Here is a 12,306-nt window from a genome sequence, read left to right on the forward strand (position 1 = left end):
TCCTGTAAACAGTAACAAAGCACACATTCACCAATTTAGTCACGTTAACACAATTAGCAATGCCACTATATGTAATGTATTACAAGACAAAGCACTCGATAGGAACAGTGTATTTCACCTTGTAGTTTAGCAGTGTGCGCTGCAGTGCGCGGTAGATCGTCTTTATGTCATTTTCAGCTCGAACTTCAAAGTTGTGTTTCTCTGGAGGCAGGAGCTCCTCAGTTGTCCTCTCCAGGAGAGCAGTGCGTTCAGCTGTGTAGACATTGCTAAGGTTGGGCATCTGGTTGCTTCGAACCTAAGATGAGACTGAACATTATTCTCTATAGGGTTACAGTGAACATACAAAACATGACTCTTTGGAAGATGCAAAAAACCTCCCAAAACTTTAAAATATACTAGCATATGTGTCAAAACACAAACACAAGGGCAGTAGCACAAATTAAGACTTAAGTGTTATCCTTACCGTGTCCAGGACAAAGATGCTGGCTTTGCGCTGTGAGGGGATGAACAGGCCAAACAGAGCCTTGTGACCCTGGCTGTGGTGATACAGGTACATGTGGCGAACACTCCCTTAGAAGAAAGCAAACAATATCACATTTATGTAAAGCTTGTTGCATATAACAAAATCCATGATATCACAGGTACTTGCTATGTAATAGTCCAACATTCCACCGGGGAAACTTTATTTAAAGTATCCAATATTTGTTTTTGGGTCCAATCATAGCCATTTCATTTAAGTTCCACCACTGCCTTCCATATGAAACATTTACCTTTACCATTTACATCATCGTATACCCAAAAAATATAAAATACAAACATGCTAAATATTAGATTAAAGCAAAGCTAATAGTACATTTAAAAAACAAAACAATAATCCCTATAGGAACATTCTGCCATCCATTCAAGATGACCAGTGTGTGAGACACGTCTTACCAGGTTCCAGGTAGCTGAACTGGGCCAGAGACCTCATCTCCAGCTGCTCCAGGTCGTAAGTGTCAGCCTCTCTGCCGGCCAGATCCCTCACACCATGTTTATTCACCATGCACACACATCCGAGCTGCACCAGTGCTCGAAACAGCAAAGGGACCTGACAGAAGGACAATGGAGAGATCACATTTAAAAAAACATTATTTGGGGTTGGTTTGGTACAATGCCACTGAATATCTAAACTGTTATGTGACAGTAGGTTATGAAAATACTGCTGAGTCTATTTGGTACCTGTGTTTCATAGACCCCTTCGATGTCTGGTGCAGAGAGGTCAGCATTGATCTCATTGATGTTTTCCTGGTACATGTCCTCTGGTACACAATACTCATAAAGGTAGTACACCATGTTGGAGCGAGGCAACATGCGGTTTACCTGAAACCAAACCATTAGAATTTACATGTTCAATTATTAGAAGAACACAACATTTAGTAACAGCAGTGCGCATTTTTTCCTACTCGGCACCTTTTTGTACGTGGCTCCCTCCTCCTGTTTTGGGACTTTCTGATTGACATAGAAGATACGTGGGATGTTGAGCTTCATGCAGTGCAGATCATTTCCAATCACAGCCCACAGCTTGTACAGACCAGGATGACTAGTCTCCGCAATCTAAGAGGCAGTAAATAAGACACCACATGAGACAACATTAGAAGGTTTTTTGCATTTTGTTACTTATTAAAGCAGGAGAATGATGGGATGATTTTACTCCACCTGCACAATTTGCCATGGCATGTCAAGGATGCTGCGTGCGGTTCTGCGGAGGAAACTTCCCAAGCCAGTCATAGGGCCATCTCTGATCACTCCCCCCCCTACAGGTTGAGCTTCACCATCTAGCAGCCTCCTCCTCTTCTTTCTTTCCTTCCTCCCACTTCTTCTTATGGTAGCGCAGCCACACCAGACGCCCCTCCTGCGTACAGACCCAGAAGTTAACACTAGTGCAAACATGAGTGCAATATTTCTAAGGGAATGCTGGAACAAAATTGAAATTGTAAAAATAGTTGTCATTTGAAATACAGACTATTCTACATTGACACATCAGGAAAGACTCAGTTGTTCCTGCTGCTTTCCTACCCGTGTTGAGCCCATAGGTGGCGGTGGCCCCAGGATCTCTCTCCAGGACTGGGTGAGCTCGACATCCTGAGACTCCACCTGGCTTTCCTCTCCCTGAGATGCCCGCTTCCGCTTGGTGCTTATGAGGATGGCTGGCTGCAGAGGTCTGGCTGGCATCCCAAAGTCCTCTATGTCCGCAGTCTGGCCTGCATCAAAAGGCTGGCAGGCCACCTGAGAGAGGGGAGGACGTGTAGTGATGAGCACAGATTATCCCATCCTTCACAGGTAAAGAACTTAGGTGTGCTTTCTGATAGTTTGTTATAGCTGGATAAAGAGATTAACTCGGTGGTAAAAACAAGTCTCTTTCAGATGAGATTGCAGGCAAAAGTGAAATATTTTCTGTCTCCTACTGGTTTTGAAAAAGCATTAGATGCTTTTATTTCTTCATTATTTATTTGTATTGTTTTGTATTGTTGTGTGGTATTGTATTTTATTTCTCCATGCTCATTAGTATATCTTTATTTTATCATTACTGATTTTATCTTTGTGAAGCACTTTATAACATATGTTTAGAAAGCTGCTATATAAATCAAGATTGCTTTGCATTTGTTGTGAGGCAAACCCACCTGTCTCTTGCCCTCACTGGTAAACATCTCATTGATTTTCTTTTGCTTATAGATATCATTTTTTTCCAGTAGTTTCTTGTGAAGCCAGTCAGGATGCCTCACTCTGGGCACTGGATTCTTCACCTTATGATAAAAAGAAACAATTAAAATTCTTTTACACATTTTGGATACTCTGGGACAAAGTGTGTGTGTGTGTGTGTGTGTGTGTGTGTGTGTGTGTGTGTGTGTGTGTGTGTGTGTGTGTGTGTGTGTGTGTGTGTGTGTGTGTGTGTGTGTGTTTTACCTGTTGCAGAGCTGCAGGGATGGTGATAATTTTCTGAATGGCACTACCTAATCTCTCTATGTAATAACTCCAATCAAGGATCTGGATGGGCCCACGACAGAAGTTTTAATGTTAAAGGGAGCACAAAACCAAAGTCACACAGGAAACTAAAGACTCAGTTGTTTCTATCCATGGAATACATAAAATGTTGTTTTCCAAACTCACAGAGCGGATGTCCAAGTCATGCAGGCTGGGCATCTTCAACCACTTCCGAAGGAAATGCTTCTTCACACTGGGCTCCGCCTGGAAGATGGCTAGAGGAATGGCTCTAATGGAGAGAAACACAAATCATTCAGTGTCAGAGTTGAGGCTTTTACTTCTGGTAATATTATGAAGTGCTTGTTCCCCACAGACACTGAATATTGGGAAAGCAACTTCATTCTGAGATTGTTTTATCTGGTCCTGCAGTGATATTTCAGTTTCCCTGCTGTGGATCAACGATGTCCACCTGCTCTTATCTCAGTAACTTACTGAAGCCAAACTAAAGAGAATAAAGTCACATATTCTGTTTAGGAAAACTCACTTGTTGTGCATAAACCCACTGGAGACCACAACACCTGTTTCGCCTCACACCTGCTCTTGCTGCTGTTTTTAACATGGATGTCTGAACACGGGTCAGTTACAGGATCACTAAACACTGTCCAACAGCATGAATGCTTGTTTTCAGAGCTAGTGCCCCACCTCTCTGTGACAGGGGAACCTTCTGGTTTTCTGGAGATGACGTAGCGGCAACTCAGACCAGCATCTTTGACCATCTGGTCTCCCAGGAACTCTGCCAGTCTCTTAGCTGTGCTGATAGAAGTGGACTTCTGATCTCCGTAATCCTCAAGCTTTCTGGACATTGAACGATTCTCAGAAATCAGGTCAAACAGCTCCGCATCAGGCATGTTAGCAGCCTGGAAAATCAGTGAAATGAATCCATCAGGTTTTTGTGAAGAAGAGAAACAGCTGAGAACACAATGTAAATATCTTATGACACTAGAATGGCATTTTATACCTTACTGTACAGAACGTCCAGCCAGTAGTCGGCCACTTTGGCCACAGAGGCGTACACTTCCTCCAGAGTGGTACCTTTGAGGAAAGCTTCAAAAACAGATGACTGAAAAATCTTAATAAGCTGGAGCTCTCCTCTTCTCTTCACTTCAAACCCCTTCAGCTCAGCCAGAGAACCATCCTCATTAAACACAGCATACCTAAAACAAAGAGAAACCTACACTGAATATCAGCCTGACCAGGCAGCACATCCACTAATTCTGGGAACAAATCAACCACTGGACACACAAGTTAGATGTTACATGAATCCAAGTTTAAAATTAAAATTCCACTGCTGCCACACCTCTTCTTCAGTTTCTTCCCTTCCTCTTTCGAGGCAGGCAGTATCATCGCCAGGTACGGTCCATCCACCTCGAAGAAGATACTGTTCTCGGACCTGGTGTTGTATGTGAGGGATGCGGGGTCGATCAGCTCGTGGTACTGATCATTGGTGAATCCCTCCTTCACCATGATGTTCAGCATCGCTCCAGGGTAGGAGATGGTCACCTTTGGTTTCTTCTCGTTACTGGTCTTCACCACAAAGTTCTCAGGAAAGGTGTTGGGGAGGACACACCAGATGCCATCGGTGTCCAACTCAAGAGGCCTCCTGAGGTGCAGAGAGTTAAATGTGTGATGTGTGTGAAATGGAAATGTATTGCATTGTATTTGCAGCCACTGACCTGGCCATCAACATGCAGTACCTAGTAGCTACTAAAATGTGTAAGTTATCACACCTCATCAACATAACACTCACCCTATTTGTTCGATGAGCTCCCTGGCCTGAGTGATGATGTTGGCTCCAGTGTAGCACACAATGCCAGCCATCTCCATTGAGTACCAACGCGCCCTGCCGGAAACACCGAGACAGAAACATCAGGTCCACAGCCGAGCACTATTTACCAGTCAACACTCACTGATTTGGATCATTTTGACAGCAGCTGACTCTTACCCTTTCCTCATGACGTAACCGTAGAAAGAGTTAAGAATACATTTGTGAGCCAGCTGCAGAGAATCGTACAGGATCTCCATGTTCTTGCAGCGCTTCGCCTCAGCAGCATCTCCGCTGTCTTGAGCTAAGGACAGCTTCTTCTTCCATACCTTAAGAAAAAGAGGAAAAATAAGTACTCTGGAGAAAAAGATGACAGGCTGGATGAGACAATATCATGTAAAATGTGCATTTTGAAATGAGAACTTGTGTGTTTATTGGTTGAACCATTACATTGTGATTCAAATGCTGTATTTTAGACGTTGCAAACTGAGTAGGGATGATTATTATTCCCATTGCTCAGCTGGAGATCGAAATTGGCAAGTTTGTTTTTTTTTTTTTTACATTGATTAGCCATGATCAGTAACAGGCTGATTAGTCTGATATATCTGATCCTGTGCTGGTCAGTTTTATACACATGCTGCTCAAGGACCGAAAGCGTAGCATAGGAGCAGCGTGTAGCATCTTGCGTGCACCTCTCATTCATGTCTATACCAGACACCTGTTCACATTGAAGGTGGACAAAACACGCACAGTGAGGCCTACAGAAACACCTTGCAGAAGGGAAAACTACATCCAAAACTCTGATAAATAGCACTGGGAATAACTGCCTAAAAAATTGGAAATCAGAACTGGCTAAGAAAACAGCAACTGGCGCATCTCTAATAAATACCAAAACAAACCTTGTGGAGTCCTTTGAATTCATAACGCCGATCTCTAAACGCTCTCACAGTATCAACATAGAAGGAGTTTTCTCTCTGACAGATGGTGGTGATGCGCTCCTCCAGCCTGGTCACGTGGATTTTCTTGTAGGCCTTCCTACAATAGTCTGAGACAACAAATATACATTTATGTATGCTTTGGTAATGAGTAAATATGAACCAAAGTCATAGGAGCTAGACTGGTCTAATTAAATAAACGACAACACATAAATAAAGGCTGGAAAAATTAAGCACCTGACAGACGTTTCTTCTCATGTTTGGCCTGCTCCTCTCTGCTGAGTGTGTGGAAGGCGCGAGGTGGACCATTGGGGAACAACGGCGGGAACTTCTCAGACTCAAGCTGCTGCTGGATGCGGTGAAACTCGCTGCGGCTGGCAGGCACTACAGACACAGGCAACAACTCACAGCTCGTGGCTACATCTTATAATGCACCATAAAAATTAAATTAACCAACACATTACATACATCTACTGCCTTAATTTACCATTGTTTTTAATGACATCTTTATCTCTAACTTTCCCAAACTGCACCATGACAGTTAAAGTGCTTTTATAATTGAGTGTACTTTTTTTTTTTGAAAATAAAATTTCTCACAGGAAATTACATCCAAGTTAATACATTTTAGAAGCAGGTTTAGCACCTTTAACAGTTCTGAGTCTTCTGTTTTTTCAGTCCATATCCATAACAACACAAAATACACCTGTACAACACTGACTTACTGATTTCCCCTCTCCATTGCCAGGTCATCCTCCTCTGGCAGGTGGCACCAGGTTTGTTAAAGTCACAGGCAGCACAAGTGGCCTCATCAACCATAGCCGATGGCTATGAAAGAAGAAAAAGTTTTGAATTTCACACTTTTCTATATTCTTCACTTACTTTTTTCTTCCCTTTTTACCTGCAGGCGGTTGGTGAGAATGATGTTGGGGTACATTGCCCCAACATCCAGATGGTAGATGAGGGGGCATTCGATCCTGTTTGGAACCTCCTTCAGGGAGTTCAGCTTCGTTTTGATCTCGTTGCAAACCTGAGGAAACACACGCTATTTTATAACTTCAAGCTGAGAACGTATGGGAAGACTTTTCAAAAATAATAACACATATTTGAGATACAATAATGCAAAAAAAGAAATATGCCAACAAAAAAATAAGAAAGAAAAAAACAACATACTTCATTAAAGTTTGTGACTTGTTCCAAAGGGATTTTCTCTTCTTCCTCAATGGCATGATGCATCGTTCTCTCAACTCTTTGCAACAAGAAGTCAAATGCAGCTGGGTTCTGTCAACAAACAACACCATAATATAAGATAAGTATGACAGCAAACATTAAATCTACTCTACCCAATTTCTTTTCAGCCACTGAAGGGTCCATGACACTTAAAACAATCTGACACCACAAGCTAATCGCTCTTATTCCTTCCCATCACATCCTGTTTCCTAGCAACGATGTTAACTATGGATGCCTGGTTGCGACAAACTGTACAAAATGCATCCTACAGTCCAAAGCTAGCATTAGCTGAAAAATGAGTAAATGTGTCAGTCATCCAAAAGGAAGAATGCCACATCTGAATCAAATTTGAGTCCTTTGGCTGCTTTTATCGATCTCTATGTCAGAAAGCCAAACTAATGCTCACCTAACTAATGCTTGGCTGTTTTTGTCCCACTCTCTCTGTGCAAAAGAAAATCACCTCTTTGGTCTGGCAGCCACTGTTCTGGACTTTTAGCAGACTAGAGCTCCTCCATGGCTGGCTGCTTGAAAGGACTACTCTCAATTCGAAAAACACTTCTTATAACCTTCCTAAGTTGGTGGTGGCCAATTTATTGACTTGATTTTGAAAACACAGTTTAGAAATGCTGGAATAACAACAGAAGGGTCGTAAGCAGCACTGAGGGGGTTGTATAGCCGAGAGACATCGCATTCTGTCCCATTTTCACTTGATCTATGAGACAATGTGTAAAATCTTAGTCAGTGCACCTTAACATTACAAAGAGCTGAGACAGACAGTACCATTTTGAAACGGCAGGGGATGTCACTACGAAAGACTCCAGACTCCAGCGCCTCCACGTGGCCACCCACATAGGTCTCAGAGTCCAGGACATGGCCATCATCTGTGAGCTTGTTGAAGACCTGCTCCTGCTTGTTGGGGAATACAATGTTGACGTGGAAGGCCTGCACCATGAGCAGGGCTTCACACAGAGTCCCAGAACCTTTACGCAGAACCTGGTAGGAGACAGACAATGCAAGAAAAGACATGAATAATTATCAATGTGCATGTTATGGTTTTTTTTTTGGATCCAAGTCTTTATTTATTTATTTATTTTTTACAAAACACATAAAAAACAAACCTCATCAGGCTCCATGGGGATTATCGTACACAGAGCAAAGATGAAGGGATGGACATACTTCATGTAGAGGTAATACGTGGCCACAGCGTCTGACACAGAGTATGTTGCTAAAGTCTGACAGGGGAGAAAAGGTCCATGAAAGTGTAAATGCACATACAAAACCACTGAATTCTTAATTTTCTGAGCTGTAAAAACTGTCTGTCCAATTTTGTACCTGTGGCTCCTCAGTTGCCATGCGGCACATCTCCTCTGGGTCCAGCTCCACTGGGTCGTAGCCCAGTTTAGCCTTTGCTGCAGCCTTCAGATTATGACTTCCCACCGGCAGGTAGCTGTCTCTTTTCACCCACCTGACACAGAGGAGGTGCAGGTGGGAGGGATACTGTTAGAAAATAATGAATCTAACCCCTAAGTGTAGATTTACAACATCAGAATTTTAACTGTGTCAGATGTGTGGGAACCTTAAGCAGTCCATGTGAATGGCTTGACTGGACTTGTACTCTCCCTGACTATCCTTCTGGAAACCAATCTCCCTGTGCATGCTCAGTCCGTGAAGGGTGGCCCGAGCCTCAATAAAAGGCCTGGAAAGAGTAGAAACAAAGCGAGACAGAGATAAAATGTTAACACCATAATTAATGAGCAGGAAACAGCATCAGTTTTGACGCACTGCAAAACTACGGCTCACCAGTCAAAGAAGTCTCCATTGTATGTTACAAAGATGTTTGGCTTTGTTTCTTGAATGTGATCAAACCACCTCTTGATAAGGGCTGCCTGCAACCAAAGTCATGCTACCACATGTTATTAACAGTGACAGGACCACACAGAATCGTATGTATATAATCAAGTGCTTTCATTTTTATTTACGCTGTATTATACTTACAAGCATTCAGCTACGTACCTCATCATCCTCGTTGAAAACAGTAAAAGGCCCATCATATTCAGGCTTGGGAGTGAACTCAAAATCCTCAATGTTCTCAGAGACAATCTCTCGGTTCGTGATGAGAAATCCCTTTAAAGGAAACAAAGTTAGTGAAATTGACACACACAGTTTAACAGAAAATATATAACAAACTTGTAGAAGGAATGCATACTCACCTGTCCATCTATCATGTAGGAGATCATCATAATCTGATCTGTCTCTGCATCTGGGAATTTTAGTGGCAGTTTTGTGGTCTCGATGTCAAACGCCAAAACAACTGGGTCCTAAAAGAACATGACAGTGTTCTATGGAAAGGCACTGGCGAGATAAATCTGAATATATGACATATACTATGCTGCAACATGAATAACAAAATCCTCATACTGGTCGCTCCACAAGGTCATCTCTCTGTATTATTTCTGGTGGGTAAGCACTGCCTCTGTATCGAACGTTGTACCAGTGAGCCTGAAGAATAAAAACTGTGAGGATTGGCAAAAGCAAGCACAGGAATCTTTAAGGATTTCTCAAGCACTGAGAAAGAAATCTGTCTTTACCACGTGGATCTTGAGATCGATGGACACACGCACATGATAGGGCACATCATACTCTCTCATGTCCACTATGTTGTCTAACTGGTCTAAAATACTCTTTGACATCCCGTCTTCGTCTGCCGAGGTAACGTTGCCACCTGATAAGGCACTGAAAAACCAGCACAGGCATCCACAGCTCAATATAAATCTGGAATAATAATAATCACCTTTATTTGGCCAAGTATGTTACAGACAAGGAATCTGTTTCCGGTACAGAACCGAGGCAGCCATCTGCGGCACCAAATAACAGGTAACCTCATTAGAAAATAACAGGGTACTTTGGTGGTACCTTGATAACATTGATGTGTAGGCGTCGTTGGCCTGCTCCCTCTCTCGGTTCTTGCGCACCGCCGGGGCGATCTCACGCTTGACTTTGATGAGGTCGTCCACGGTGTTGAAAGACAGTCTGACGTAGGTTCTCTTCAGTCCAACTAGATGGTTTGGCTAGGGAACAAGCCAGCACATCAACAACACTACCAGCCAGTACATCTTATACAGATGTACGGATGGAAGTAAGGATTCTTTTTGTTATCAATTAATCGGATGATTATTATTGTTTAATCTATGAAACACAAAAATAGCCATAAAATGTCACTAAGATGAAAACTATATGTTCAAGTCTGATTATTTTTCTGTCAATTGGTGTTTGCTTTAAAAACGTGGCTTGTAATTTAACGATTTTTTTTTAACTGTGTTATGAACCACATAAAATGACCTTTATGCTGTTGAAGGACACAAACACTTACCAGGTCTAGGTCCTCTTTTGCAAGGGTTTCAAGCTTTGCCACCTTCCCTTGGAACTTCTTAGACAAGTATGAGATGACTTCTCTCTCACAGTTCTAGAAATTAAAAGGCTGCTTTTAGAGAAAGAGGTTCTGAACATGCTTACATGGCATTAGAACTAAATGATAGGCACAGATTTACCTTTTTAGTAGCAATGTAAAAATAGGGCTTGAAGGGCAGAGCCACCTACAGATGGAATGAATATCAATGGGGTGTGTTAATGCAGTGGAAAGAGATCCAGGTTTGCTGCACATTTTTCATGTATATTATTACATGATAATAACTACACCTGTTGTGTTAGGCTGGTAACACACCTTAAACCTGCTTCCATCCTCCTGAATGAAATAAAAGTCCACAGCACTGATCATCCTCTTGTCTTCATCCAGGATCTCTACCTAGAATAGAGGAGTAAAAACACACACACACAACGTGTTATGTTTAGTTTACCTTCTTCTCCACCACAAGAAGTCCCACAGGATAACTGTTATTACACTGTGTGTACTTACTGGATGCATGTTGATCAGCCAGCCTGTTTTCTCACCCGGCTCCTTCATCCTGTCGAAACCAAAGCGGGAGTCCATCTCCTCGGTGAACTGGCTGCGCTCCAGCCGCTTGAGAGCTGACATCGAGGACCCATCGTCCCTGGTTCAAACACATATAATAACTACACTAAGTTACATTACTCCTGCAACCATATCCTAACCTGTAGAACTGAATACACTGTAGTTGTCTAGGCTCTAGAATAGCTGAAGTAACGTTAACTCACTGGTTTTCCTGATCTCCTCCACTTTGTCCTCGGTCGGCTCTGTAACGTCCACTGTTTTGCAGAACCATCGTCTCTCGTGGCCTGCCGGCTAGGGCACGCGAAATAAATGTTAGACTCGCTCAGGTTGTATAAAATTGTGCATAAAGCCGCATTTGGAAAAGATTTTAAGAATAAGGCTTGTCTTTTATATGTCTCTACCACTGTCACGGACACGACTTGTTTTCTTATTTTGGCGCGTGCCTGTAGTTCCCGCGAGAGCAGCGCCGAGGGGGAGGAAAAACGAAGGTCGTTTATTGAAAGATGAATCACCCAACCCCAAAATTCTACACAGATTCCCACTGTTAACAGAAGTTATTATGTTGCATTCGCATAATATCGGCAGAATGAAACAACAACCCCTCGTACCGATGTGGGGCTATGTTTTGAATTTTAGTAAAAAATTGTATTTTTGTGTGTTATGTATTTGTAGCAGTTTGATGCCAAGTAAAACCAAATGCAAACAAACAGTGTTTAGCTCTCGGAAAAATCAGCTGAACGGTTTTAGGGTTGAAAGGAAGGACTTCCTGTAGCATTTTTTGTCACAGTGGAGCTGAAGAAGTTTTGCTTCTGACTGGTTTGTTCAGTGTACTGGTGTCACTGTCTTGATGCTGCTGCCCCACCAGACAGGAGGCAAAGGAAGTTGCACTGGCCCCACTGACTGTATATAAAACTGTACAAATCCATTGTGACTAATCTAAAAACTCTTTACACATCAACCACTGGAACAATCTTCTCATCACACTAGAGAAAATATCATCCAACCATAAGAATAATATATCAGCTTTTTACTGACACGTGGAATCCGTTTCTAACCAATTTTAGCTTAAACCAGATAGCAGGGGTCAAAGCCATGCGCATTCCCACAAACTCCTAGAAATATAATAGGCAGTTTTTATTTAATTATTGATACTGTTATTAGTCCTCATTTCTCATTGTCCATGCTACTGTTTTGTGTACATCACACCTATCAATCAAACTACATTACATCTCACAACTGCAAAGTTATCTGAAAACGGCAGAAGACAGGACTCAGAGGTGTAGAATACTGGAAGTCAGAGCTATATAGGGCAAAGAGGAAAGTAGTAGGGTGATAACCTCAGTAGTGATCAGAAATGGGTACTCATAGGTAAGTCCTGTACTCATAATAAG

The 12,306-nt window shown here is 42.3% G+C and overlaps 1 protein-coding gene across 1 annotated transcript in view; it reads right to left on the reverse strand.

Annotated features, from left to right (window-relative positions):
- pole (polymerase (DNA directed), epsilon) overlaps window positions 1-11,365 on the reverse strand; it is a 15,896-nt gene extending 4,531 nt beyond the window's left edge. Inside the window, 36 exon segments of the mRNA XM_020594526.1 lie at window positions 87-295; window positions 464-570; window positions 934-1,087; window positions 1,219-1,359; window positions 1,450-1,593; window positions 1,696-1,849; window positions 1,851-1,891; window positions 2,056-2,265; window positions 2,661-2,783; window positions 2,944-3,024; window positions 3,148-3,250; window positions 3,664-3,878; window positions 3,980-4,175; window positions 4,319-4,621; window positions 4,769-4,861; window positions 4,964-5,112; window positions 5,683-5,828; window positions 5,956-6,102; window positions 6,441-6,543; window positions 6,617-6,745; window positions 6,889-6,996; window positions 7,726-7,938; window positions 8,064-8,177; window positions 8,278-8,410; window positions 8,522-8,641; window positions 8,746-8,831; window positions 8,959-9,069; window positions 9,156-9,263; window positions 9,364-9,444; window positions 9,534-9,678; window positions 9,859-10,013; window positions 10,316-10,408; window positions 10,494-10,538; window positions 10,667-10,747; window positions 10,859-10,994; window positions 11,119-11,365. Of these exon segments, the coding sequence (XP_020450182.1) occupies window positions 87-295; window positions 464-570; window positions 934-1,087; window positions 1,219-1,359; window positions 1,450-1,593; window positions 1,696-1,849; window positions 1,851-1,891; window positions 2,056-2,265; window positions 2,661-2,783; window positions 2,944-3,024; window positions 3,148-3,250; window positions 3,664-3,878; window positions 3,980-4,175; window positions 4,319-4,621; window positions 4,769-4,861; window positions 4,964-5,112; window positions 5,683-5,828; window positions 5,956-6,102; window positions 6,441-6,543; window positions 6,617-6,745; window positions 6,889-6,996; window positions 7,726-7,938; window positions 8,064-8,177; window positions 8,278-8,410; window positions 8,522-8,641; window positions 8,746-8,831; window positions 8,959-9,069; window positions 9,156-9,263; window positions 9,364-9,444; window positions 9,534-9,678; window positions 9,859-10,013; window positions 10,316-10,408; window positions 10,494-10,538; window positions 10,667-10,747; window positions 10,859-10,994; window positions 11,119-11,186 (4,745 nt within the window). The 5' untranslated portion in view covers window positions 11,187-11,365.
- Window positions 11,366-12,306: the final 941 nt, after the last annotated feature.

This window comes from Monopterus albus, unplaced genomic scaffold (genome assembly GCF_001952655.1).
Source record: "Monopterus albus unplaced genomic scaffold, M_albus_1.0 scaffold23.1, whole genome shotgun sequence".
Lineage (NCBI taxonomy): Eukaryota > Metazoa > Chordata > Actinopteri > Synbranchiformes > Synbranchidae > Monopterus > Monopterus albus.